The sequence below is a fragment of the Mustelus asterias genome, chromosome 10 (assembly GCF_964213995.1).
Source record: "Mustelus asterias chromosome 10, sMusAst1.hap1.1, whole genome shotgun sequence".
NCBI classification, from domain to species: Eukaryota; Metazoa; Chordata; class Chondrichthyes; order Carcharhiniformes; family Triakidae; genus Mustelus; species Mustelus asterias.
In genome coordinates, this window is record NC_135810.1 from 74,206,192 (window position 1) to 74,230,164 (window position 23,973).

At 45.9% G+C, this 23,973-nt stretch overlaps 1 protein-coding gene across 1 annotated transcript in view; it reads right to left on the bottom strand.

The window, feature by feature from the left end:
- The window catches only part of LOC144499454 (RPA-related protein RADX-like), an 86,260-nt gene that overhangs the window by 44,871 nt on the left and 17,416 nt on the right, over window positions 1-23,973 (bottom strand). The window contains exons 6-7 of the mRNA XM_078221440.1: window positions 17,102-17,224; window positions 546-653 (exon numbers count right to left, since the gene is read on the bottom strand). Coding sequence (XP_078077566.1) covers window positions 546-653; window positions 17,102-17,224 — 231 coding nt within the window. The remainder of the gene's footprint in view (window positions 1-545; window positions 654-17,101; window positions 17,225-23,973) is intronic.

Consider the following 23,973-nt stretch of genomic DNA (forward strand, 5'->3'; position numbering starts at 1 on the left):
TATTTGGATTTCCAAAAACCATTCACTAAAATGCCACATCAAAGATCAATTGAAACAGAGTAAGAGTGCTTTCCTTCAAAATTAGCGTATGTTAGTAGAAAAGGAAAAAAACCCGCCAAGTTAACTGGCTGATTTTATGATAAATTAATGCACAGAAATTCTTGAAAGGAAATTCTTAATAAAAAATTGCATAATTAACATAACATCCACATGGCAGTTATATAATAAATAGAAATTGAGAAGGTAGCACGGGAATTTGTATATAAATGTTAAGGTCTATGCATGAAAAATAAAACATTGCAAGGTTATACTGGTGGATACATAACTATTTTGTGAAATATTGCTGGCATTTCTGCAATAATGTAATAACTCCATTACACCTTTAAATGTAAATACTTTGGCGACTGGCATCTAATGTATTCACATTATAAAGGCATATTGCCCTAACACATTTGTAAAACACATATCTTGCTATCAAGTACTATAATTCCAAAAAATACAATCAAACCAAACAATGTGACACACAGTTTTATCTGACTGTTTACCTGTGATATAAATTTGAGTCTCATTAGAAGACGTCAAATACACAATGCTGCATCCATTATGGAATTTGTTCTTGACAATCCTCATCTGAGTACACACTAAGAAAGTCACTAAAAGGACAATCACAAAGTAAACAAATGGTATAAACCTTAGGTCTATTTTAGAATGAACATTCAAGACATAAACATTCAAGAAACTGCAGTCCCAAGTTTCAAATTATAAAAGGAGTTTTCAATCCCTTCAAGTCACAAACTATCAGATTACTCCAGTTTGAATGTCATGTAAGCAGTTTACTTCCAACTGCTTTTAGATATTAATATATTGCCTTTTTAAAATTTCTTTATGACTGTACAAATACTCTAAAGCAAAATCACATTTAGGAGCTCATAAATATACTGTGGCCTGGAGTTTTCATTCGACTGTTCTGGTTTATGAAAGCAACTCTCCCAACATCAGTATAAGCAGTGCACAAGGCTGTGGAATTTTAAACTCAAATTGCTCCAGCTTCCACAATCTCTTGTAACAGTTCTTAAAATATTACACAAGAAATCAGCCGCGCACACAAAACTAACCACACCCCAGGTTGTTTAAAAAGAAAGACGTATTTTTTAGATAGTGCCTTTCATGACCACCAGACATTCCAAAGTGTTTTACAGGCAACTAAGTACTTTTTGAAGTGTAGTCACTGTTACCATGTAGGAAATGCAGCAGGCAATTTGTACATAGCAAGCTCCCACAAACTGGTGATGGACAGACGAATATTACTGAAGGGACGGAATAAAGTGAATGGATTAGACTTGTAGGTGTCGTATTGGGTGAAATTATATACTTAAAGGCAGATAATGTAAGGCAATTTGACATCTCTTGTATTTTTGTTAGCTTCAAGACATTTTTAATATCTCTTATATTTCTGTAAATAAAATGTAATCCAGATGTGGTGTGGACCAGTGTGTGTGGAGCTCATTGGATGGTAGGAACATGGAGTCTTGAGTCGGGCATGTGGATAATATGGCCTGTCCATCTCAATTGGCCGTTGGTATGTCTATCCTGCTAATGGATTTGCAGGATTTTGCAGGGGCAACATTGATGATATCTCTCCAGGGATTTAAAGTGTCTGCTGTACATTATCCATGTCTCTGATGGGGACAGTGGTTGCTCTGTAGACCATGAGCTTGGTGTTGGGTTTGAGGTCTTGGTCTTTGAAGAATCTGTTCCTCAGGCATCCAAAGACTACACTGGTGCATTGGAGTCGATGCCAGATTTCATCATCAATGTCTGCTCGTGCTGCGAGGAGGCTCCTGGGAAATGATCCACGTTGTCCAGGGGTTTGCTAATGATCTTGATCGTCCGGATTGGGGGGGGGGGGGGGCGGTTGGGCACTGTTGTGTGGCAGAAGCAGGTTAGAAGAGAACAAATCATCCTTGACCCTGGGGGACTTCCAAACAGAAGAAAGAGGAACATGGAGTGAGGAGGACATCCAGATGGACAGAGAAGAATAACCCTGTACCATCACACAAAAATGGAGTGTGGGAATAAAGCAGATTTTCTGACATTAGCAGGATTGTGCATTTTGCACACTAGGACCCAGATTCCTGCCATGACAGAGAACCTCTCCATCATCATGAAAATCCCAGAAATGGCCAGAACTCCAAAGTCCCTCTCCCAAATACAGCATTTTTTTTATTTTCACGGAGCTGGAGTCAAGTCAAAGGTTTCACATGCATGCTTCAAGGAGGCAGCTAATCATTTAAATCATCAGCTGCATTCACTGAAGTGGGATTTTGGTAGGTCAGGAGTGCGAAACCTAGAGTGTGCAGATTAGACCAGGTAAGAGGAGTTCTGAACGTGGTGGGTTTGTTTGGATAGCCAAGGTACCCTTTGGATCTGGTCCCAGATACCTTTGGAGGAGACATTGATTAGCATGGATGGGACATTTGAAATCTGTGAGCATTGAGGAGTGAGAGCTTGAGGGCTGTTTTTGTTTTATTCTTTTTCCAATTTAATTTAACAGTGCCCAAACATAAAGGTAGGCCTTCTGCCAAACTCACCTCCACACCTAACAGCCTCCACACTTGTTCTGGGTTTTGCAGGTCCAACATACAATCTAGTCCATCCTATACGCTGTCCCACCCGGAAGGACAATTTGACCTGCAGGTGGCCAATTTTAAAGGTGGGGTTCACAGAGCTGGGAATTCTCTTGTCTGCGCACTCAATCTGGGAGCGAAAATCTGGACCTAAGTATTCCAAACCAACAAAAAGCACAGAGGGAAATGGCGCAGGATCAGGAATCCATAGGAAAGTTGGATTTCCCCCCTAAAAATGGTTTGGCCACTCATGCACCAAAATGCACCTCCACAAGCAAAAATTCTGCCTAAGATGTTCATGAAAAATAGGGAAAGAAATAAAGCAGATGTAGTAGTATTGAATAAACAGAGTATTGGAGTGCTGGAAAGAGAAATAGTCCTCTGTCATGGCAGAAATTAGGAACCTAGTGTGCCAAATGGACAATCATTAATAGAGCTGTTTCACTTTCCAACAGGTTGATACCTTCCTCGTGAGCCTATCAGCAACAAAAGCAGGGAGAAATCAGACTGCGATTGGCTGAATTGCTTTACTGCATTTTTCAAACAACAGAACAGTCAGTCAGTTGCGACTACACAGGAAAACCTGGAAAATCAGTTTAATTTGATATTCAATAGATCTTACGTTCTTTTGCCAAAATCTCACGTTGGATTCAAGAGGAGAAAATTCTGTTTTGTTGCAAAAATTGACAGGAGGGAATGTTTTGAAACTCATTCATTTTGGGGCCCTCTGAGTTTGGGGCCCCGTGCCAGAGCACTGTGTGCTATATTCGTCCCTGCATTCCATCCCCATTTCTTGCCTTTTACTTAGGTCCTGAAACTCTGGGGTGGGGGAAGGAGAGGTGCTGTTCCAACATCAGTTAAAGCCTCCTCTGTGACACTGTTGATTAAATGCTGGGAACCTGATTCTAGAAGAAGGCCCACTGCTGTCCCCAGATCAGCCTGGCTGGTACAAGATCCAGATGGCCTTCCAAAGCAGAGGCAGTGCGGGTGTCTCACGATCTCTCCAGATGGCAGGCAAGATCCATGTTACCAACAGAAGATTCAGTTTACTGTTTTTCTTGATCTTTTTTAATGACCTAGACTTGAATGTGCAGAACACATTTTCAAATTTTGTAAATGACCCAAAACTTCTGAGTATTGTGAACTGTGAAGAGGATAGTCATGGACATCAAGAACAGAGGTTGCTGGATTGGGTGGACTCATGACAGATAAAATTTAATACAGAGAAGTGTGTGTGGTAAACTACTGTTAAGCTTATTGCCTGTGTGTATGTGTGACGTGCCTGGGCATGCCCCTGCCGGCCCTGCCTGAGACTCCTCCCCCCCGCTCCAGGTATAACGGTGACTGCTCCCAACCCCCCTGCCTCAGTCGCGGGACCAGTTCATCAGCATGGGTGCGCTCTCAGTCTTTTGCGAATAAAAGCCTATTTGTTCTTGCATACAAACTAGTCTTTGCTTGATTGATAGTGCATTAATTTTATTTGCAAAAAGTTATGGGATAGAGCAGATACTAAAACCCGATAGATTAGAATTGGATCCTCAAGGCGTAGGAGCCTCGAACAGCTTCGATCATTGGCTGCGATGTTTCGAAACTTTCCTCACCGCCTCCGCTTCCGTCGTCCGGACCGAAACTGACAAGCTACACGTACTCCATGCCCGGGTAAGCGACCAAGTATTCTCGATGATTAGAGACGCTGAAACTTACGAGGATGCGATCGAATTTTTAAAAGGCCAGTACAACAAACAGACTAATGTAATCTACACCAGACATCTTCTGGCTACTCGCAGACAACAGCCAGGAGAATCGGGCGACCAATTCCTGCGTGAGTTGCAAGCACTTGGCAGGGCCTGCAACTGCAAGGTCTTAACAGCCGCCCAAAACACTGAGGACTTAATCAGAGATGCCTATGTCACGGGTATCAGGTCAAACTATATCCGACAATGACTGCTGGAACAGGGTGGGCTGGATCTACAAAAGACTGTAGCGCCTGCCGACTTGTTAGAGGTGGCCTTCCGTAATCTCGAGGCCTACACCCCCGACCACGGGGGCGCATCGTGGATGCCGCAGTCGCCGCCACATCTGTACTCGGGAGAGCCGCAGGCCTATGCCACGCCACGTCCCACCAATGACCCGACCGCTGCGGCAGTCTCTGGAGGCCCGAAGTGCTACTTCTGCGGCCTGGGGAAGCACCCCCGACAACGCTGCCCGGCGAAGGATGCGATCTGCTCCGGGTGTGGAAAGAAGGGCCATTATATGAAGGTATGCAGGGCAAAGTCAACCTCCAAGCCCAGTAGCGCCGCGGGTGACCCGCGGGGGCCGCCATCTTGGGCGCCGGTAGCCGCGTGTGAGCCGTGTGGGCCACCATCTTGGACGCCTTCAGCCGCGTGAGCCGTGCGGGCCGCCATCTAGGAGGTCGTCAGCCGCGTCGCAAAATCCAACGGTGACTTCGGTTACGCTGGACCAATCCAGGCCTCGCCAACTCGCCAGGTCCATGATGGACATCGAGGTAAACGGTCGCACTACAAACTGTTTATTTGACTGTGGGAGTATGGAGAGCTTTATTCACCCTAACACAGTGAATCGCTACGCCCTTTCAGTACTGCCAGTGAAGCAAACGATCTCTATGGCTTCAAAGTCCCACACGGTGGATGTCCTCGGGTACTGCATGACGACCCTGGCTGTACGGGGCACAGTGTACAAAAACTTCAGGCTCCTCGTGCTGCCACAACTCTGCGCGGCCGTACTCCTGGGGCTAGATTTCCTGTGTCACCTTAAGAGCGTCACCATGGAGTATAATGGGCCTTTTCCCCCGCTCTCTGTTTGCAATCACCAGTTCTTAGATCGCCCACCGCACACCACCTACAGCCTCTCGACCCTTAAAGTCACTCCTCCCTCACTGTTTGAAAATCTCACCCCTGACTGCAAGCCCATTGCCACCAAGAACAGACGGTACAGTGCTGGAGATAGGGCTTTTATCAGGTCCGAAGTACAACGGCTACTCGGGGAGGGGATCATCGAGGCCAGTACCAGCCCCTGGAGAGCCCGAGTAGTAGTTGTTAAGACTGGGGAGAAACATCGCATGGTCATTGACTACAGTCAGACCATTAACCGATACATGCAGCTGGACGCGTACCCCCTTCCCCGCATAGAACATAGAACATTACAGCGCAGAACAGGCCCTTCGGCCCACGATGTTGCACCGACCAGTTAAAAAAAAAAACTGTGACCCTCCAACCTAAACCAATTTCTTTTCGTCCATGAACCTATCTACGGATCTCTTAAACGCCCCCAAACTAGGCGCATTTACAACTGATGCTGGCAGGGCATTCCAATCCCTCACCACCCTCTGGGTAAAGAACCTACCCCTGACATCGGTTCTATAACTACCCCCCCTCAATTTAAAGCCATGCCCCCTCGTGCTGGATTTCTCCATCAGAGGAAAAAGGCTATCACTATCCACCCTATCTAAACCTCTAATCATCTTATATGTTTCAATAAGATCCCCTCTTAGCCGCCGCCTTTCCAGCGAAAACAATCCCAAATCCCTCAGCCTCTCCTCATAGGATCTCCCCTCCATACCAGGCAACATCCTGGTAAACCTCCTCTGCACCCTCTCCAAAGCCTCCACATCCTTCCTGTAATGTGGGGACCAGAACTGCACACAGTACTCCAAGTGCGGCCGCACCAGAGTTGTGTACAGTTGCAACATAACGCTACGACTCCTAAATTCAATCCCCCTACCAATAAACGCCAAGACACCATATGCCTTCTTAACAACCTTATCTACTTGATTCCCAACTTTCAGGGATCTATGCACACATACACCTAGATCCCTCTGCTCCTCCACACTATTCAAAGTCCTCCCGTTAGCCCTATACTCAACACATCTGTTATTCCTACCAAAGTGAATTACCTCACACTTCTCCGCATTAAACTCCATCCGCCACCTCTCGGCCCAACTTTGCAACCTGTCTAAGTCTTCCTGCAAACTACGACACCCTTCCTCACTGTCTACCACACCACCGACTTTGGTGTCATCAGCAAATTTGCTAATCCACCCAACTATACCCTCATCCAGATCATTAATAAATATTACAAACAGCAGTGGCCCCAAAACAGATCCCTGAGGTACACCACTTGTAACCGCACTCCATGATGAATATTTACTATCAACCACCACCCTCTGTTTCCTATCCGCTAGCCAATTCCTGATCCAATTTCCTAGATCACCCCCAATCCCATACATCTGCATTTTCTGCAGAAGCCTACCATGGTGAACCTTATCAAACGCCTTACTAAAATCCATATATACCACGTCCACTGCCTTGCCCCCATCCACCTCCTTGGTCACTTTCTCAAAAAACTCAATAAGGTTAGTAAGGCACGACCTACCTGCCACAAAACCATGCTGACTATCACCTATCAATTCATTACTCTCCAAATAACTATAAATCCTATCCCTTATAATTTTTTCCAACATCTTGCCGACAACAGAAGTGAGACTCACCGGTCTATAATTCCCGGGGAAGTCTCTGTTCCCCTTCTTAAACAATGGGACAACATTCGCTAACCTCCAATCTTCTGGTACTATACCAGAGGCCAACGACGACCTGAAGATCAGAGCCAGAGGCTCTGCAATCACTTCTCTTGCCTCCCAGAGAATCCTTGGATAAATCCCATCCGGACCAGGGGATTTATCTATTTTCAGACCCTCCAGAATATCCTGCACATCCTCCTTATCAACTGTAATACTGTCTATTCTACTCCCCTGCAACCCAGTGTCCTCCTCAGCTATATTCATGTCCCCTTGCGTGAACACCGAAGAGAAATACTGGTTCAATGCTTCACCAATCTCCTCCGGTTCCACACATAACTTCCCTCTGCCATCTATAACTGGCCCTAAACTTGCCCTAACCAACCTTCTGTTCTTGACATACCTATAGAACGCCTTAGGATTCTCTTTAACCCTATCCGCCAAAGTCTTCTCATGTCCCCTTTTAGCCCTTCTAAGCTCGCTCTTCAACTCCCTCTTAGCCAATCTAAAGCTTTCTAGTGCACTACCCGAGTGCTCACGTCTCATCCGAACATAAGCCTCCTTTTTCTTTTTAACCAACAAAGAAACTTTTTTGGTGCACCACGGTTCCCTAGCCCTACCAATTCCTCCTTGCCTGACAGGGACATACCTATCACAGACTCGCAGTAGCTGCTCCTTGAAAAAACTCCACATGTCGGACGTTCCCAGTCCCTGTAATCTCCTAGTCCAACCTATGTTTCCTAATTCTCTCCTAATAGCCTCATAATTACCCTTCCCCCAGCTAAAACCACTGGCCCGAGGTTCATGCCTATCCCTTTCCATCACTAAGGTGAACGTAACCGAATTGTGGTCACTATCACCAAAATGCACACCAACTTCCAAGTCTAGCACCTGGTCTGGCTCATTTCCCAGCACCAGATCCAATATAGCCTCACCTCTAGTTGGCCTGTCCACATACTGAGTCAAAAAACCTTCCTGCACGCTTTGAACAAAAACTGACCCCTCTAACGAGCTAGAGCTATAACAATTCCAGTCAATATTAGTCAAGTTAAAATCCCCCATAACAATTGCCCTATTACTTTCACTCCTAAGCAGGATTGACTCCGCAATCCTTTCCTCAACCTCTCTAGAACTTTTAGGAGGTCTATAAAAGACTCCCAACAGGGTGACCTCTCCTCTCCTATTTCTAATCTCCGCCCATACTACCTCAACAGATAAGTCCTCATCAAACCTCCTCTCTGACACTGTGATACAATCTCTGACCAATAATGCTACCCCTCCCCCTCTTCTACCTCCTTCCCTACTTCGACTAAAACATTTGAACCCCGGGACCTGCAGCATCCATTCCTGCCCCTGCTCTATGCATATCTGACATGGTTAATCAGATTGCGCAATATCGGGTGTTCTCCACCATCGACTTAAAATCTGCATACCACCAGCTCCCTATCCGCCCGGAAGACCGCCAATGTACTGCCTTCGAGGCGGATGGCCGCCTCTATCACTTCCTTAAGTCCCCTTCGGCGTCACCAACGGGGTCTCGGTTTTCCAGCGTGAGATGGACCAAATGGTAGACCAGAACGGGCTGCGGGCCACCTTCCCGTACCTGGATAACGTCACCATCTGCGGCCATGATCAGCAGGACCATGACGCCAACCTCCACAAATTCTTCCACACCGCCACACTCCTATATCTGACCTATAAAAAGAAGTGCGTATTCCCCACACACCGCCTCGCCATCCTTGGTTGTGTTGTGGAAAACGGGGTCATCGGTCCCGATCCTGACCGCATGCGTCCCCTCCTGGAACTTCCCCTCCCCACCAGCCTCAAAACACTGAGGAGATGCCTGGGCTTCTTCTCGTATTACGCCCAGTGGGTCCCCAATTATGCGGATAAAGCCCGTCCGCTCATCAAATCCACCTCTTTTCCCCTGACGGCAGAGGCCCGCCTGGCCTTCGACCGCATCAAAGCAGACATCGCAAAGGCCACGATGCACGCTGCAGACGAATCCATCTCATTCCAGGTGGAGAGCGATGCGTCTGATTTCGCCCTAGCCGCCACCCTTAACCAGGCGGGCAGACCCGTGGCCTTCTTCTCACGAACCCTCCAAGGCCCTGAAATTCGACACTCCTCTGTCGAGAAGGAGGCCCAAGCCATAGTGGAAGCTGTACGGCACTGGCGCCACTACTTAGCTGGTAAACGATTCACCCTACTCACGGACCAACGGTCAGTTGCATTCATGTTTAACAACACGCAGCGGGGCAAGATCAACAATGATAAAATATTGAGGTGGAGAATCAAGCTTTCCACCTACAATTATGACATCTTATACCGGCCCGGGAAGCTCTATGAGCCCCCAGACGCCCTATCCCGGTGAATATGTGCCAGCGCACAAATAGACCAATTGCAGACTCTCCACAACGACCTCTGCCACCCGGGGGTCACCAGGTTTTTTCACTTCATTCAAGCCCGTAACCTGCCCTACTCCATTGAGGAAGTCAGGTCTATAACCAGATACTGCAAGGTCTGAGCAGAGTGCAAGCCGCACTTCTATCGGCCAGACAGAGCACACCTCATAAAGGCCACCCGCCCTTTCGAATGCCTAAGCGTCGACTTCAAAGGCCCCCTTTCCTCTTCTGACCGCAACATATACTTCCTCAGCGTCATTGATGAATATTCATGTTTCCCCTTCGCTATTCCCTGCCCGGATATGACCTCGGCCACGGTCGTCAGAGCCCTGCACAGCCTCTTCACTCTGTTCGGTTTCCCTAGCTATATCCATAGTGACCGGGGATCCTCCTTTATGAGTGATGAGCTGCGACAGTACCTGCTCTCCAAAGGCATAGCCTCGAGTAGGACCACCAGCTACAACCCCAGGGGAAACAGACAGGTAGAGAGGAGAACGCGACAGTCTGGAAGGCCGTTTTACTAGCTCTGAGGTCTAAAGGTCTTCCAGTCACCCACTGGCAAGAGGTCCTCCCTGATGCACTACACACAATTAGATCGCTCCTTTGCATAGCTACCAATGCTACCCCTCACGAAAGGATGTTTGTTTTCCCCAGGAAATCCTCCTCGGGGACCTCACTACCATCGTGGCTGACATCCCCAGGCCCTGTCCTGCTCCGGAAGCACGTGAGGACCCATAAGTCGGACCCCCTGGTCGAAAGGGTCCAGCTCCTCCATGCCAACCTCCAATACGCCTATGTGGCATACCACGACAGGCGGGAGGACATGGTCTCCATTCGAGACCTGGCACCCGCAGGTGCCCCAGGGACTACGACGACCCACAACCCCACACCCCCAACCCCCGTATACAGCACGCCTGGAGCCGCCACGACGCACCTGACAATCGGAAGGGACTACAGACGACTCGAGCAACTACGACCTGGCGCCTGAACAAACACCGCGGCCACCGGAACCGACACCACATCGGGCACTACGGCGGTCGCAGCGGCAGATCAAGCCCCCAGAGAGACAGAATTTGTAAATTTGTAATTCTGTAAATATCGTTCCACCCACCTCACCCCCGCCGGACTCTTTTTTAAAAGCAGGGGGTGAATGTGGTAAACCACTGTTAAGCTTATTGCCTGTGTGTGTGTGTGTGACATGCCTGGGCATGCCCCTGCCGGCCCTGCCTGAGACTCCTCCCCCCTGGTCCAGGTATAAAGGTGACTGCTCCCAACCCCCTTGCCTCAGTTGCCGGACCAGTTCATCAGCATGGGTGTGCTCCAAGTCTTTTGCGAATAAAAGCCTATTTGTTCGTGCATACAAACTAGTCTTTGCTTGATTGATAGTGCCTCAGTGTGAAATGATTCATTTTGGTCAGAAAAACGAGGAAAGGATATATAAAATAAATGACACAATTTTAAAGGTATCTGCCGCACAGTAAATTTGCTGACATTCATGCAGAAGCAGAGGGATCAGGGATATAAGTGCACAAATGAGATCATAAGACCATAAGAAACAGGAAAAGGAGTAGACCATTTGGCTCTTGAAGCCTGTTCATCCATTCAATAGGATTATGCTTGATCCAACATTCTTCATGTCCACTTTCCTGCCCTTTCCCCGTAATGTGGAGATGCCGGTGTAAAGGGGAAAATACAAGGGGGGCACACTCGAAAATGGCAATACAAGAAAGCACACTCTAAAATGGCTGCCTAGCACATAAAGGGTTAACTGGGAAAGCCAAAAGAGCAGACACAGGCTCCTGCTGTTCAGAAAAACCTAACAGACAAGCCATTTCCAAATCACAGACAGTGACTCATAGCAAACAAACACCTCAGGAAGCCAAAGCCAAGGGTCAAGACATCTTTTAAGATAAGGAAACCCCAAAACAAAGAGCTTAGATTAATGTTAAAGGAAGGCGGGAAATATGAATGCGAGGGAACCGATTAGCACCTGAACGAGACGAAACCAGCCATTGATAGATACAGACATAAGGAGATGTACCCATTCATAAAATGCTAAATGTCTATACCTGTTTGTACTCTTGTAAACATGGGGAAATGTACCCATTCATAAAATGTTAAATACTTGTACTCACTTAAACAATGTGATAATGTTCGAATCACCGGTTTACCCATTGTGTAAAGGGTATAAAATTGAACCGCTCCCGGCATACAATTGAGAGAAGGTTTGCTACAGACCAATGTGCCTTGTCTCCACGGGGCTCCGTTTAATAAATCGTATTTTCTGAATCTCGAAGTCTGCCTACAAGTGGATTTTTCCCACAACACCGGCGTTGGACTTGGGTCAGCACAGTAAGAAGTTTCACAACACCAGGTTAAAGTCCAACAGATTTATTTGGCAGCACTAGCTTTCGGAGCCTCAAGCTCCTTCATCAGGTGAGTGAGGACTTGTGTTCACAAACAGGGCATATAAAGACACAAACTCAATTTACAAGATAATGGTTGGAATGTGAGTCTTTACAGGTAATCAAGTCTTAAAGGTCCAGACAATGTGAGTGGAGAGAGGGCCAAGCACAGCTTAAAGAGGTGTGTATTGTGTCCAGCCAGGACAGTTAGTGAGATTTTGCAAGCCCAGGCAAGTCATGGGGGTTACAGATAGTGTGACATGAACCCAAGATCCCGGTTGAGGCCGTCCTCATGTGTGCGGAACTTGGCTATCTGTTTCTGCTCAGCGATTCTGCGTTGTCGTGTGTCGTGAAGGCCGCCTCGGAGAACGCTTACCCGAAGATCAGAGGCTGAATGCCCGTGACTGCTGAAGTGTTCCCCGACTGGAAGGGAACATTCCTGGTTAGTGATTGTCGAGCGGTGTTCATTCATTCGTTGTAGTGTCTGCATGGTCTCCCCAATGTACCATGCCTCGGGACATCCTTTCCTGCAGCATATCAGATAGACAATGTTGGCCGAGTCGGAAGAGTATGTACCGTGTACCTGGTGGATAGTGTTCTCTCGTGAGATGATGGCATCCGTGTCGATGATCTGGCACGTCTTGCAGAGGTTGCTGTGGCAGGGTTGTGTGATGTCGTAGTCACTGTTCTCCTGAAGGCTGGGTAGTTTGCTGCGGACAATGGTCTGTTTGAGGTTGTGCGGTTGTTTGAAGGCAAGAACTGGGGGTGTGGGGATGGCCTTGGCGAGATGTTCGTCTTCATCAATGACATGTTGGAGGCTCCGGAGAAGATGTCATAGCTTCTCCGCTCCGGGGAAGTACTGGACGACGAAGGGTACTCTGTCTGCCGTGTCCCGTGTTTGTCTTCTGAGGAGGTTGGTGCGGTTTTTCGCTGTGGCACGTCGGAACTGTCGATCGATGAGTCACGCGCCATATCCTGTTTTTATGAGTCTGTAGGTGTCTGTTGCGATCCTCCTCATCTAAGCAGATCCTGTGATCACAGGATCTGCTCAGATGAGGAGGATCGCAACAGACAACTACAGAAGCACTTCACTATACCGCAAGCCCATGGATAACTTCACGATGCTCCATTTCTCCAGCTTCCACCCTAAACATGTGTATAAAGCCCTCCGTTAACACAGGATCTGCTCAGATGAGGGGGATCGCAACAGACACCTACAGATGCTGAAAGATGCCCTCATAAGAACATGATATGGCGCTCGACTCATCGATCGACAGTTCCGACGTGCCACAGCGAAAAACTGCACTGACCTCCTCAGAAGACAAACACGGGACACGGCAGACAGAATACCCTTTGTCGTCCAGTATTTCCCCAGAGCGGAGAAGCTACGACATCTTCTCCGGAGCCTTCAACATGTCATTGATGAAGACGAACATCTCGCCAAGGCCATCCCCACACCCCCACCTCTTGCCTTCAAACAACTGCACAGCCTCAAACAGACCATTGTCTGCAGCAAACTACCCAGCCTTCAGGAAAACAGTGACCACGACATCACACAACCCTGCCACAGTAACCTCTGCAAGACGTGCCAGATCATCGTCACGAATGCCATCATCTCACGAGAGAACACCATCCACCAGGCACACGGTCCATACTCTTGCGACTCGGCCAATGTTGTCTACCTGATACGCTGCAGGAAAGGATGTCCCGAGGCATGGTACATTGGGGAGACCATGCAGACACTACGACAACGAATGAATGAACACTGCTCGACAATCACCAGGCAGGAATGTTCCTTTCCAGTCAGGGAACACTTCAGCAGTCACGGGCATTCAGCCTCTGATCTTCGGGTAAGCGTTCTCTGAGGCGGCCTTCATGACACACGACAACGCAGAATCACTGAGCAGAAACTGATAGCCAAGTTCCGCACACATGAGGACGGCCTCAACCGGGATCTTGGGTTCATGTCACACTATCTGTAACCCCCATGACTTGCCTGGGCTTGCAAAATCTCACTAACTGTCCTGGCTGGACACAATACACACCTCTTTAAGCTGTGCTTGGCCCTCTCTCCACTCACATTGTCTATACCTTTAAGACTTGATTACCTGTAAAGACTCACATTCCAACCATTATCTTGTAAATTGAGTTTGTGTCTTTATATGCCCTGTTTATGAACACAAGTCCTCACTCACCTGATGAAGGAGCTTGAGGCTCCGAAAGCTAGTGCTGCCAAATAAATCTGTTGGACTTTAACCTGGTGTTGTGAGACTTCTTACTGTGCTTTCCCTGTAACCCTGGACTCCCTTACTGATCAAGAATCTATCTATCTCAGCTTTAAATATACGCAAGGACTCTGCCTCCACAGCTCTCTGTGGCAAGGAATTCCAAAGATTCACAACCCTCAGGGAAGAAATTTCTCCTTGTCTCAGTCTTAAATTGATGCCTCTTTATCCTGAGACTATGCTCTCTGGTTCTAGACTCTTCCATGAAGGGAAATATCCTCTAAGCATTTACCATGTCAAGCCCCTTAAGAATCTTATATGTTTCAATGAGATCACCTCTCATTCTTCTAAGTTCCAATGTGTCTAAACCTGTTTAACCTTTCCTCATAAGACAATCCGTCCTTACTGGGGATCATTCTAGTGAACGCCCTTTGAGCTGCCTCGAATGAAATAATATCTTTCCTTAAATAAGTGGACCAAAACTGCTCACAGTACTCCAGATGTGGTCTCACCAGAACCTTGTACAGTTGCAGCAATACTGCCCTACTCTTATACTCCAACCCCCTTGAAATAAGGGCCAACATTCCATTGGCCTTCCTGATTACTTGCTGCACCTGTGCACTAGTTTTGTGTTTAGTGCACAAGAGTCCCCAAGTCCCTTCGTGCTGTGGCTCTCTGCGGTGAGGGAGGGAAGTGGATCCAACGGCTCTCTGCTTGTGATTGGTTGGGGGGAGGGGTCCACTGCCACTCTGCCTGAGATCAGTGGGGGGATGGGGGTCCACTGCCACTCTGCTTGTGATCAGTGGAGGAGAAAGGGAGCCCGCTGCCACTCAGCCTGAGATCGGTGGGGGGGGGGGGGGGGGGGGGATCTGCTGCCACTCTGAGATCGGTGGGGGGGGGAAGGGGGAGGGGTCCACGATCGGTCTGAGTGGCAGGAGTGTCGGGGGGATAAGGGGGTCAGTAATGTTGGGGAGGAGGGGCAATGTCTGTGGGGTCGGGGGAAGCATTATCCAGCCCAGAAGGGATGTGGCAAGGGAGCAGCAGTCTTTTTTTTTCTGCGCGTGCGTAGTTGGAGGCACCGATCGGAGCTGGGTTTCGGGTGCGTTAAGCCTCGCCCACAGGTTTCTGCAGCGCGATTCAGAATCACTGATACTTTTGCAGGTAGAGTGCATATGGGAGCACCTGAGAACGAGTCTAAAAGTCAGATCTGAAACACTCCCAGTTTCAAGTCCGCCCAGCAGTTAGAATCAAAATGGTAAAATAGGGCCCCTTATCCCCACTCGCTGTTTCCTGCACATTAGTGAATACTCTATCCAGGCCAATATATTCCAACATAATGAGCTCTTATCTTGCAACTTAATCTTTTGTGAGGTACCTTGTCGAACACCTTCTGGAAGTCCAAATACAACACATCTACTGGTTCCACTCTATCTTTCATGAAGCCATGCTGACTCTGCTTAATAAGATTATGATTTTCCAAATGTGCTGTTTTTACTTCATTCTTAATTTACTCCAGCATTTTCCAACAATAGATATTAGGCTAATCAGCCTATAGTTACCGCTTTTGCCTCCCTCCCTCTTTTTGACTAGAGGTGTCACATTGGCAGTTTTCCAACTTTCCAGTACCATTTGAATGTGGCAACGCAGGTTGAGAAAACGATTAATGAGGCATACAAGATCCTAAGTTTTACAAATAAAGGGATACATACAAAACAAGGAAATTATGGTGAATGTTTATAAAACACTGGTTTGGCCTCAACCTGAGTATTACATCCAATTCTGGGCATTTTTACAAAGGATGTGAAGGTATGAGAGCGGGTGCAGAATAAAATACGAGAAGAGTTACAGGCATGAGGGACTTTGGTTACCTGAATAGATTGAAGAAGCTAGAGCTGCATTCCACTGAGAAGAAAAGGTTGAGAGGACGTTTAATAAGTGTTCAAAATCATGTTGGTAAAGGACAGAGTATATAGGGAGAAATTGTTCACATTGGTGGAGGACACCGATTTAATTTGAATGGCAAAAGAACCAAAGATGACATTAGGAAAATGTTTTTCTTTACACAGCTTGTGGTTCATTTCTGGAATTGCCTGAGAATATGGTGCAGGCTTTCTTGATCGTGGTTTTCAAAAGTGAATTGGATAACTTCCTGAAGTGAAATAATTTGAAGGGCTACAGGGAAAAGTCAAAGCAATTGGAACTGGCTGAGTTGCTTTTGCAGAGAGCTGGCACGAGCACAATGGGCCAATGCCTCCTTCTGTGCTGTAACCATTTTATTATTCTATATAGCACTTTAAGTGTGGAAAAATATATTCCAAGCAGCTTCACAGAAGTGCGCTGCTGGCAGACAATGTTCCAGAGGTGGGCTTTGTGATGAAGAAGACATGGAATTGGAAACTTTGCTGTGGGCCAAATGGACCTGAAAATTGCAAATAGTGTGGAAAGATTCAAACTGTTGAAGGATGACACTAATTAGGAAGATCTCAACATATTTAAGGGCCATGGAGGGCGAAGAGTCTGGTGAGTGCATGTATTAAGGGTACTTTTTTTCAAGTGAGGGGCTCATGAAGACAATTTTGTCAGCAAAGGGACGGCCCTTTATTGGCAGCCATGGGAACATATGAAAGGTTTAACAAATAATAATGACGTGGCTTTAAAAAGTTAATGAAATAAATGAGGAACTTATGCACCAAGTAACAAATTAATTCTCAGCAGAAGAAAACTCTGATATCAGCAGTAGAAGGAAAGAAATTAAGTGGTGTCCCTGGTTTGAAGCCAATATATCTTGAGAAGCTTCACATAGCTATTTGTCAAAACTGCATTGGTCCTGGGAATTATCCTGTATGGTTACAGTACAACAAAATAGAAAAATTAATTTGGGATATACTCTTTCAATGTTCATTACCTGGATGAAGTTGATTATAAATTTCTGGTTGGGAAGTGCAATAAAGTTCCAGAATAAATGGCTTTGCGCTAGTTTCATCCACCATCTCAACAAACCGTCGAACCCAAAAATCATCACCATCTTCTACATATATTAGAAAAGAAAACAAATGATTAGAAACTGCACTAATGTCAGTACTTCCAGAAGAAACAGACTATTATTTGCGGAACATCCTTCAAAAGATATCAGTCTTTCACATACTACACAAGTGTAGAAAATGCATGAAAAGGCATAATATTAAAGATGGGCCTACTGCTCCTATGCCATGTAAAGCTCCAAATCCATTACACTGTGCCAATTTATTTTGGCTTGTGACTAATCTCAAAGTAAGCAAACGATTATTGCTAATGAAAGCTATACCTCTGAAAAGAAAGATGGATAGGATTACAATGTGTGAAAATGCACGTTATTTGAAAAATGAAGAAAATTCTTCATTTTGCATCCTGAACACACTGTAAGAAGATTAAATAGGTAGTTGCTCTGATTTCGGAGGATGAAGACCTTGTACAGTGTAGGAACAGGATTGTTCAGTTAAAGGTATCTTCTGTGTTGGAATTAAATCTCGGCAGTAACATTCAATGTATCAAGATTAATCAACATGCAGATAGAACCTGGCTGAGAGATACTGGTTGAGTAACCCTTCACTTATACCCTGGTCTTCTTCTGATCAATATGGCAACAGTGTAGAATGTATCCATGTACAGTATGCAATTGGCTATTTGCTGCTTGTCACTCGTTTGACCTGGGCTCTTGCCCCACTGAAAAGATATAGCTTATTAATGCCGTATAGTGTACAGTGATATAGATCTTTGACTACTTACATGGCAGAAGCTAAATCCCAGTCATGAGCTATGTGGCAAAAAGAAATTATGCAACAATAATTTATTGATCCAAATAAAGCAACTTCAGGCATATACTCTGGAGGTCTTATTGACCGCAAAGTTAGAATGGCAAATCAAATAGAAGTAATCCATATTTAAAGTTACAATAATTAGGTTTGCAGTTCAAATGCCCTGCCAAATGTAATGCTAAAATTGCAATTTGTCAGTCATACATTTGAAGAATCCTGTGAAAGGTTCTTTCACAAATATTTCTGAAAACTTAAACTGAGTTTCCAATACAAAGCAGTGAAGACCTAATTGGCAAAAACTTTCAAAAATTTCAATTTACATAAAATAGGTTGAAAGGATGACTACTTGACAACTCATTTGCAAGTACATGACTGAATCAACTGAGATGTGAACCTGAATACAGGTGGGGGCATTAAATTGAACAGCCCCTAAAATGGGATTGCAATTGAAATAATGAAAAATGATGGTATCCTCAGTCCCCAGTCCTAAAACTTTTTCTCATATCCCTTTTTCCTTTCATCCAACAATCTCTTCTAACTTACAAGCCACAAATGGTGTAACTATGCAGCGCTTAGTTTCTGTTTCTTTAATGCAGACAGCATGGCGTCATCATGCTGCCTGCTCACTTTCAAGATTTTTGAATGCAGCCAGCATTGAACATGCTGTTGACTGCATGAATACATCAGCAGGAGACCTAAAATTGATACTTGATAGCATTATTTAAAGCTACCCTGCATTGTATGGAGGTGCATTATATAAATGGAGAATGTGCTGAGAATGTTCTGTTTGCTTAACCTCATTTCATGCACTTAGCTCTGTTGCAAGCCTCATATCCACATCTTCCAGTTTGTGCACACTGACAGCACTTCAACCATGACAACTACACGAGCCAAACAGACTGCACAACATTTGCTGCCAAATTTCCTTCTTTCAGGAGAAGCGCGCAAAACTGAAGACAGTAAGAATGATCGGAGGGGGAGAAGCACAACTGTATGCTCTAATCCCTAAAGAAGAGACAATGCAGGCCATTACCAAAGGTCCATTGCTAAAGCTGTGGCCAGCGGCATTGCTAAAACTATCGAGGATGTTGATATCCTCGGTCCTGAACCTTCTTTTCATATCCCCCTTCCCTTTTATCCAACAATCTCCCGATTTACAAGCCACAAATGGTGTAACTATGCGGCTTCTACCTTCTCTCCTGCCTCTTAGCACCTCCTTTTTCATGTATCTTATTGTTTTCCAATACACAAGAAGTATGCCCTGGTCAGTCAATGGATGAACTCCAGGAAGAGTAGCTATGGTGGCACACCAGGACTTGATTTCACACAAGTGGCCACCAGCTCAGATATTGACATTGTGCGTATATTAGAGTATGGCATAAAGAAGCAGGACCTGCATATGGTGAGATGCACAAGTCCTCCACCACTAGGACAAGTAACAAGGATATTGCAAGTGCCACCTCTCCAGAAGGCAAAGTTACAAATGACTTCTGTTCCATGGGCTCAGATAAGTACTTTGATGGAGCAGGCTACAGAATATGGCTTATTGGTATGCACAGTAAAATGCTTTAAACAATAAGCGAATCAAGAGTTATGGGGATAAGGCGGCAAAGTGGAGTTGACGATTGTGGTGTCAGATCAGTCATGATCTCATGGAATGACGGGACAGACTCGATGGGCCGAAAGTCTACTTCTGCACTTATGTCTTACAGTATAGCTTTGGAAGTCTGCAGAAAATCCGTGTTTTCAATGTCAAGGAGCACAGAGTGTTCCAGCACTAACTTCACATGCACCGAGAATCGTCGCCGAAGTTCCTCACATGGACTGTATCTCCAGGTTTGAAGTCTCTATCCGGTCTTTGACCATCGCGGCCCCTTTTCTGGGCTTCTTTAATTCGACATTGCCAGGCAAATTTGGAAACATCGGGCTAAGCTTAGTCCAAATGTGTTGGCCTATCAATAGCTCTGGCGGGGCTATTCCCATCGTCATATGCGTCATATAGTGAAAAAGGAAACGTGCAAGCTTTGTTTCCAGCAAACTTGTAGTTTGTTTCTTCATGCAAGTTTTGAATGTCTGGACTGTCCTCTCAGCCAGGCTGTTTGGTAGGCAGAATGGATGCGTCTTACTCTGTTCATACTCATGAACGTCTGAAACTCCCCGCGAGTAAACGGGGGTCCCGTGGTCAGGCACAAGAACCTTGGTTATACCACGTGAACTAAATGATTGATGGAGTTTCTCTATGGTATTGTAAGAGGTAGTAGAGGCCATCCAGTGCACGATGATCCATTTTGAATGGGCGTTGATGAGAATTAAAAACATGGAGCCCATAAATGGCCCTGTGAAGTTTGCATCTACTCGCACGTAGGGTCTCCTCGGCCATTCCCAAGGGTGCAACGAGGCTGCTGGTTGGGGCCTTCAGGTTTTCCTGGCAAATTTTGCACCACTTGACCAGTCTTTCGATATCACAGTCTATGCCAGGCCACCAGACATAGCTCCTTGTGAGCATTTTCATCTTAGCAATTCCTGGGTGGTCATTGTGCAATTCTTGAAGTATTGGTCTCTGGACTGGATGCAGGACAACCACCTGGGGTCCCCACAAGGTGATGTCATCTTCTATACTCAACTCCTGATCCTTAGAGAGATAAGGTTTCAAATCCTCCATAAGCCACCCTTGTGGTCCACTCAGGGCAACGTGACTTAGTTTCGCCAATGTAGGGTCCATGTCTGAATTTGCTTGGTGGATACTGGCAGTGTACATGAAGTTCAGAGTCATGGCAACTTCAGCCATTTTCGGAGGAGAAGGTAGGTTGTTGGGTAGTGGCAGATGGCTCAAGGCAACCATGTTGACTATATCTCTCCCTGGACAATGTTCTAAGATGTATTCATAGGCAGTGCCCAGAGTTGGATCCGGGCTGATCCAATGGGAGGAATCACCTTGGCTTCCTTGAAGAGGCCCAACAGAGATTGTAATCGATTACTCTGGTTAAATGCCAACCGTAGACACTGGTGGAATTTTTTTCACCATGAACAAATTGCCAAACCTCCTTTTTTGATCTGAACATACTTCATCTTTGCATTCGCCAGGGTTCATGATGCATATGTCCCATCATTCCAATGGTGCGATAATACCATTCCTATCCCATAGGGGAAGGTGTCGCATGTTACAAAGAGTGGTTTCAGGGCGTCCTGATGGGCTAATTGTTTGATTTTTGCAAAGGCTTTCTCTTGTGGCATTTACCACAACCATTTCTGATTTTTTAAAAATAGTAACTGGAGGGGTGCCAGCAGGGTTGCCAAGTTCAGTATGAATTTTCCATAGTAATTTATGAAACCTAAGAAAGACTTCAACTCTGTTGTGTTCCTTGGAGTGAGCCACTTTTACGTCCTTCACCTGGTCTTCCACAGGGTGTAATCCATTCTTGTCAACTCTGCACCCAAGGTACATTACCCTGTTGACCTGGAATACACGTTTTTACCTTTTTAATTGGACACTGTCAGAAAAAAGCCATGTGACCTCCTCCAAACTCTCCAAAAGTTCCTTTACAGTATCTCCTTAGACTAATAAGTCATCCAGATAGACTGCCACTCTGGGCGCCCCTTGAAAGATGTTCTCCAACACCCTTTTAAAAATGGCGCAAACCGAAGACATTCCAAGGGCAAATGAGTGTATTCATACAGTCCTCTGTATTTATGGTGACATACTTCCTGGATAACACCTCAAATTCCAGTTGGAGGTAGGTGTGGCTCAAGTCTAATTTGGAAAATATATGACCCCCAACCAGCTTCGCATATAAGTCTTCTATGCATGGCACAGAGCATCTTTCTAAGCGGGAGGTTCTGTTGACCATCAACTTACAATCCCCACAGAGATGGGCCGAATTGTCAGGTTTTAAAGCTGGGACTACTGGTGTGGCTCATTCAGCAAATTGTACTGGGTGTGTAATGCCAAGTTCCTCCAGACGTTCCAATCTGGTCTCTACTTTGGCATATAGGGCATAAGGTCCAGTCATGCCTTGAAGTATTTAGGTCGGGACTTTGGGTCCATGTAGATCTTGGCCATAACGCCTCTAATCTTCCCGAGGCCTTCTTGGAATACTTCAGGATACTTCCCGATGACTTCATTTAAATTGTCAGTACCCAAAGATCTGTTGCCAATCCAGGTGGATTTTCTGTAACCAGTCCCTTCCTAAAAGCTGGGCCCTGGTCCTTGCACCACTACTAAGGGGAGTCAGGCTGTCAGTTGCCTGTGCATTGCTGGGGTTACAGTGGTCCCAACAATATGTGAGGGCTCCGCAGTGTATGTGGCCAATCTAGCCTTAGTATCCTAGCCTTAGTCCAATTGGAGTTGCCTAAAGGTTTGCTCCCAAATAATAGATACAATGGCTCCTGTATCTACCTCCATGTGTAGGGGTTAGCCATTTACCTGGAGATTAATCTTGAGTGGAGCCACTTTGGGTGTGGCCATGCAATTTAGCTGCATCAATTCTTCATCCTCGGACTGATTTGTTTGTAAAGCCGTTTGTAAATCCTGAGATGGCTTCCCCCTTCAGCCTATGCATTTTGCCTGTTCTGGTAGCCTTGTCTGGGGTGAATCCTATGACTACAACTGCAGCACGGATGTATTCACTTCTCATTATATTCTGGAGAAACTTCCCATCTAGTGCTAGAATCTCACGGCCTCCAATTCCAATCTCCCTTTCTTGGCAGAAAATGGGAAACATGAGTTTTATACTCAGGGGACATGTTTCTGCGGTATGGGGATCAGCCAAGGATGAGGACAGTACCAGCTATGGACTCCTAAAACTCCTGGGCCCCTTTTTCCACATTTTCCAGTTCTATGGTTTTCTTAATGTCCAGAGTTGGTTCAGTCAGCAGCTTCCTTTGAGTCGCAATACTATTAATTCCACATGATAAATGATCCCTTAACATTTCCGCAAGTACTGATCTGTACTCAATGTTCTGCCAATTTCCCCAGTCTCGTCAAGAATTCAGTGACTGGTTTCCCGGGGAGTCTTAATTGCTGTGTTAAATCTGTAGTATTACAATATAACAGACAGTTTAGGGTCGCAGTTGTTCAATATCATATCTACCAATCTGTCAAAAGATTTTAAATCTTGAATCTGGGGCTTCCGAGTAGGTTAAACTTCTTATGGTGCTGAAAGTCAGGTCCCAATAAGCAGCCAAGAGAATGACTTTTTGCTGACCGTCTCCTTCTACCTGTTTGCCCGGAAGAAATACCTCATTCTTTTGGTGAACTTGGGACAATTCTCCACACCCGCAAGGTAAGTTTCCAGTTTCCCAAACAGTGGCATTTTCAATATCTCCCCATCACTGTCTTACTGGGTTTGTCGAAAGGCAAGGCTGTCCAAAACTTTTCTTGCTCGTCGTCGCCAATGTAATGACTCAGGAAGCCCGATTGGAAAGTAACATTGTCTATTACAGAATGCAATTTCCAAACCCACACCCACTACCATCTAGAAGGACAAGGGTAGCAAATACATGGCAATACTACCATCTGCAAATTCCCTATGTAATAATTCAGGAAGCCCAACTGGAAAGGAATATAGTTTATTCCAGAATTCAAAGTAAAACCACTACCGTGGTGTACACACAGTGGTACCTGCCTGGGACTAAAGTTCAGCAAGCCATGTCGTGAGCCTGCCTTTTAAAGGCTCAGGTAATGAGTTCCAGCTGGGAAGGCCGTTGCCTGTTACCAGCGGAACTCATGCTCAATGAGCCCCACAGGGAGATCAATTAATGATCCGCCATGGACCTCATGGGGGCTATCACACTCCTCCAAGCTATTCACCATTCTAACTTGGAAATATATCGCCATTCACTGCTGTCTTTGGGTCAAAATCTTGGAACTCCCTCTCTAACAGTGCTGTGGGTGTACCTACATCATAAGGACTGCAGCCCATCAAGAAGGCAGCTTACCACTCCGTTTTCAAGGCAATTAGGGATGAGCAATAAATGCTGGCCA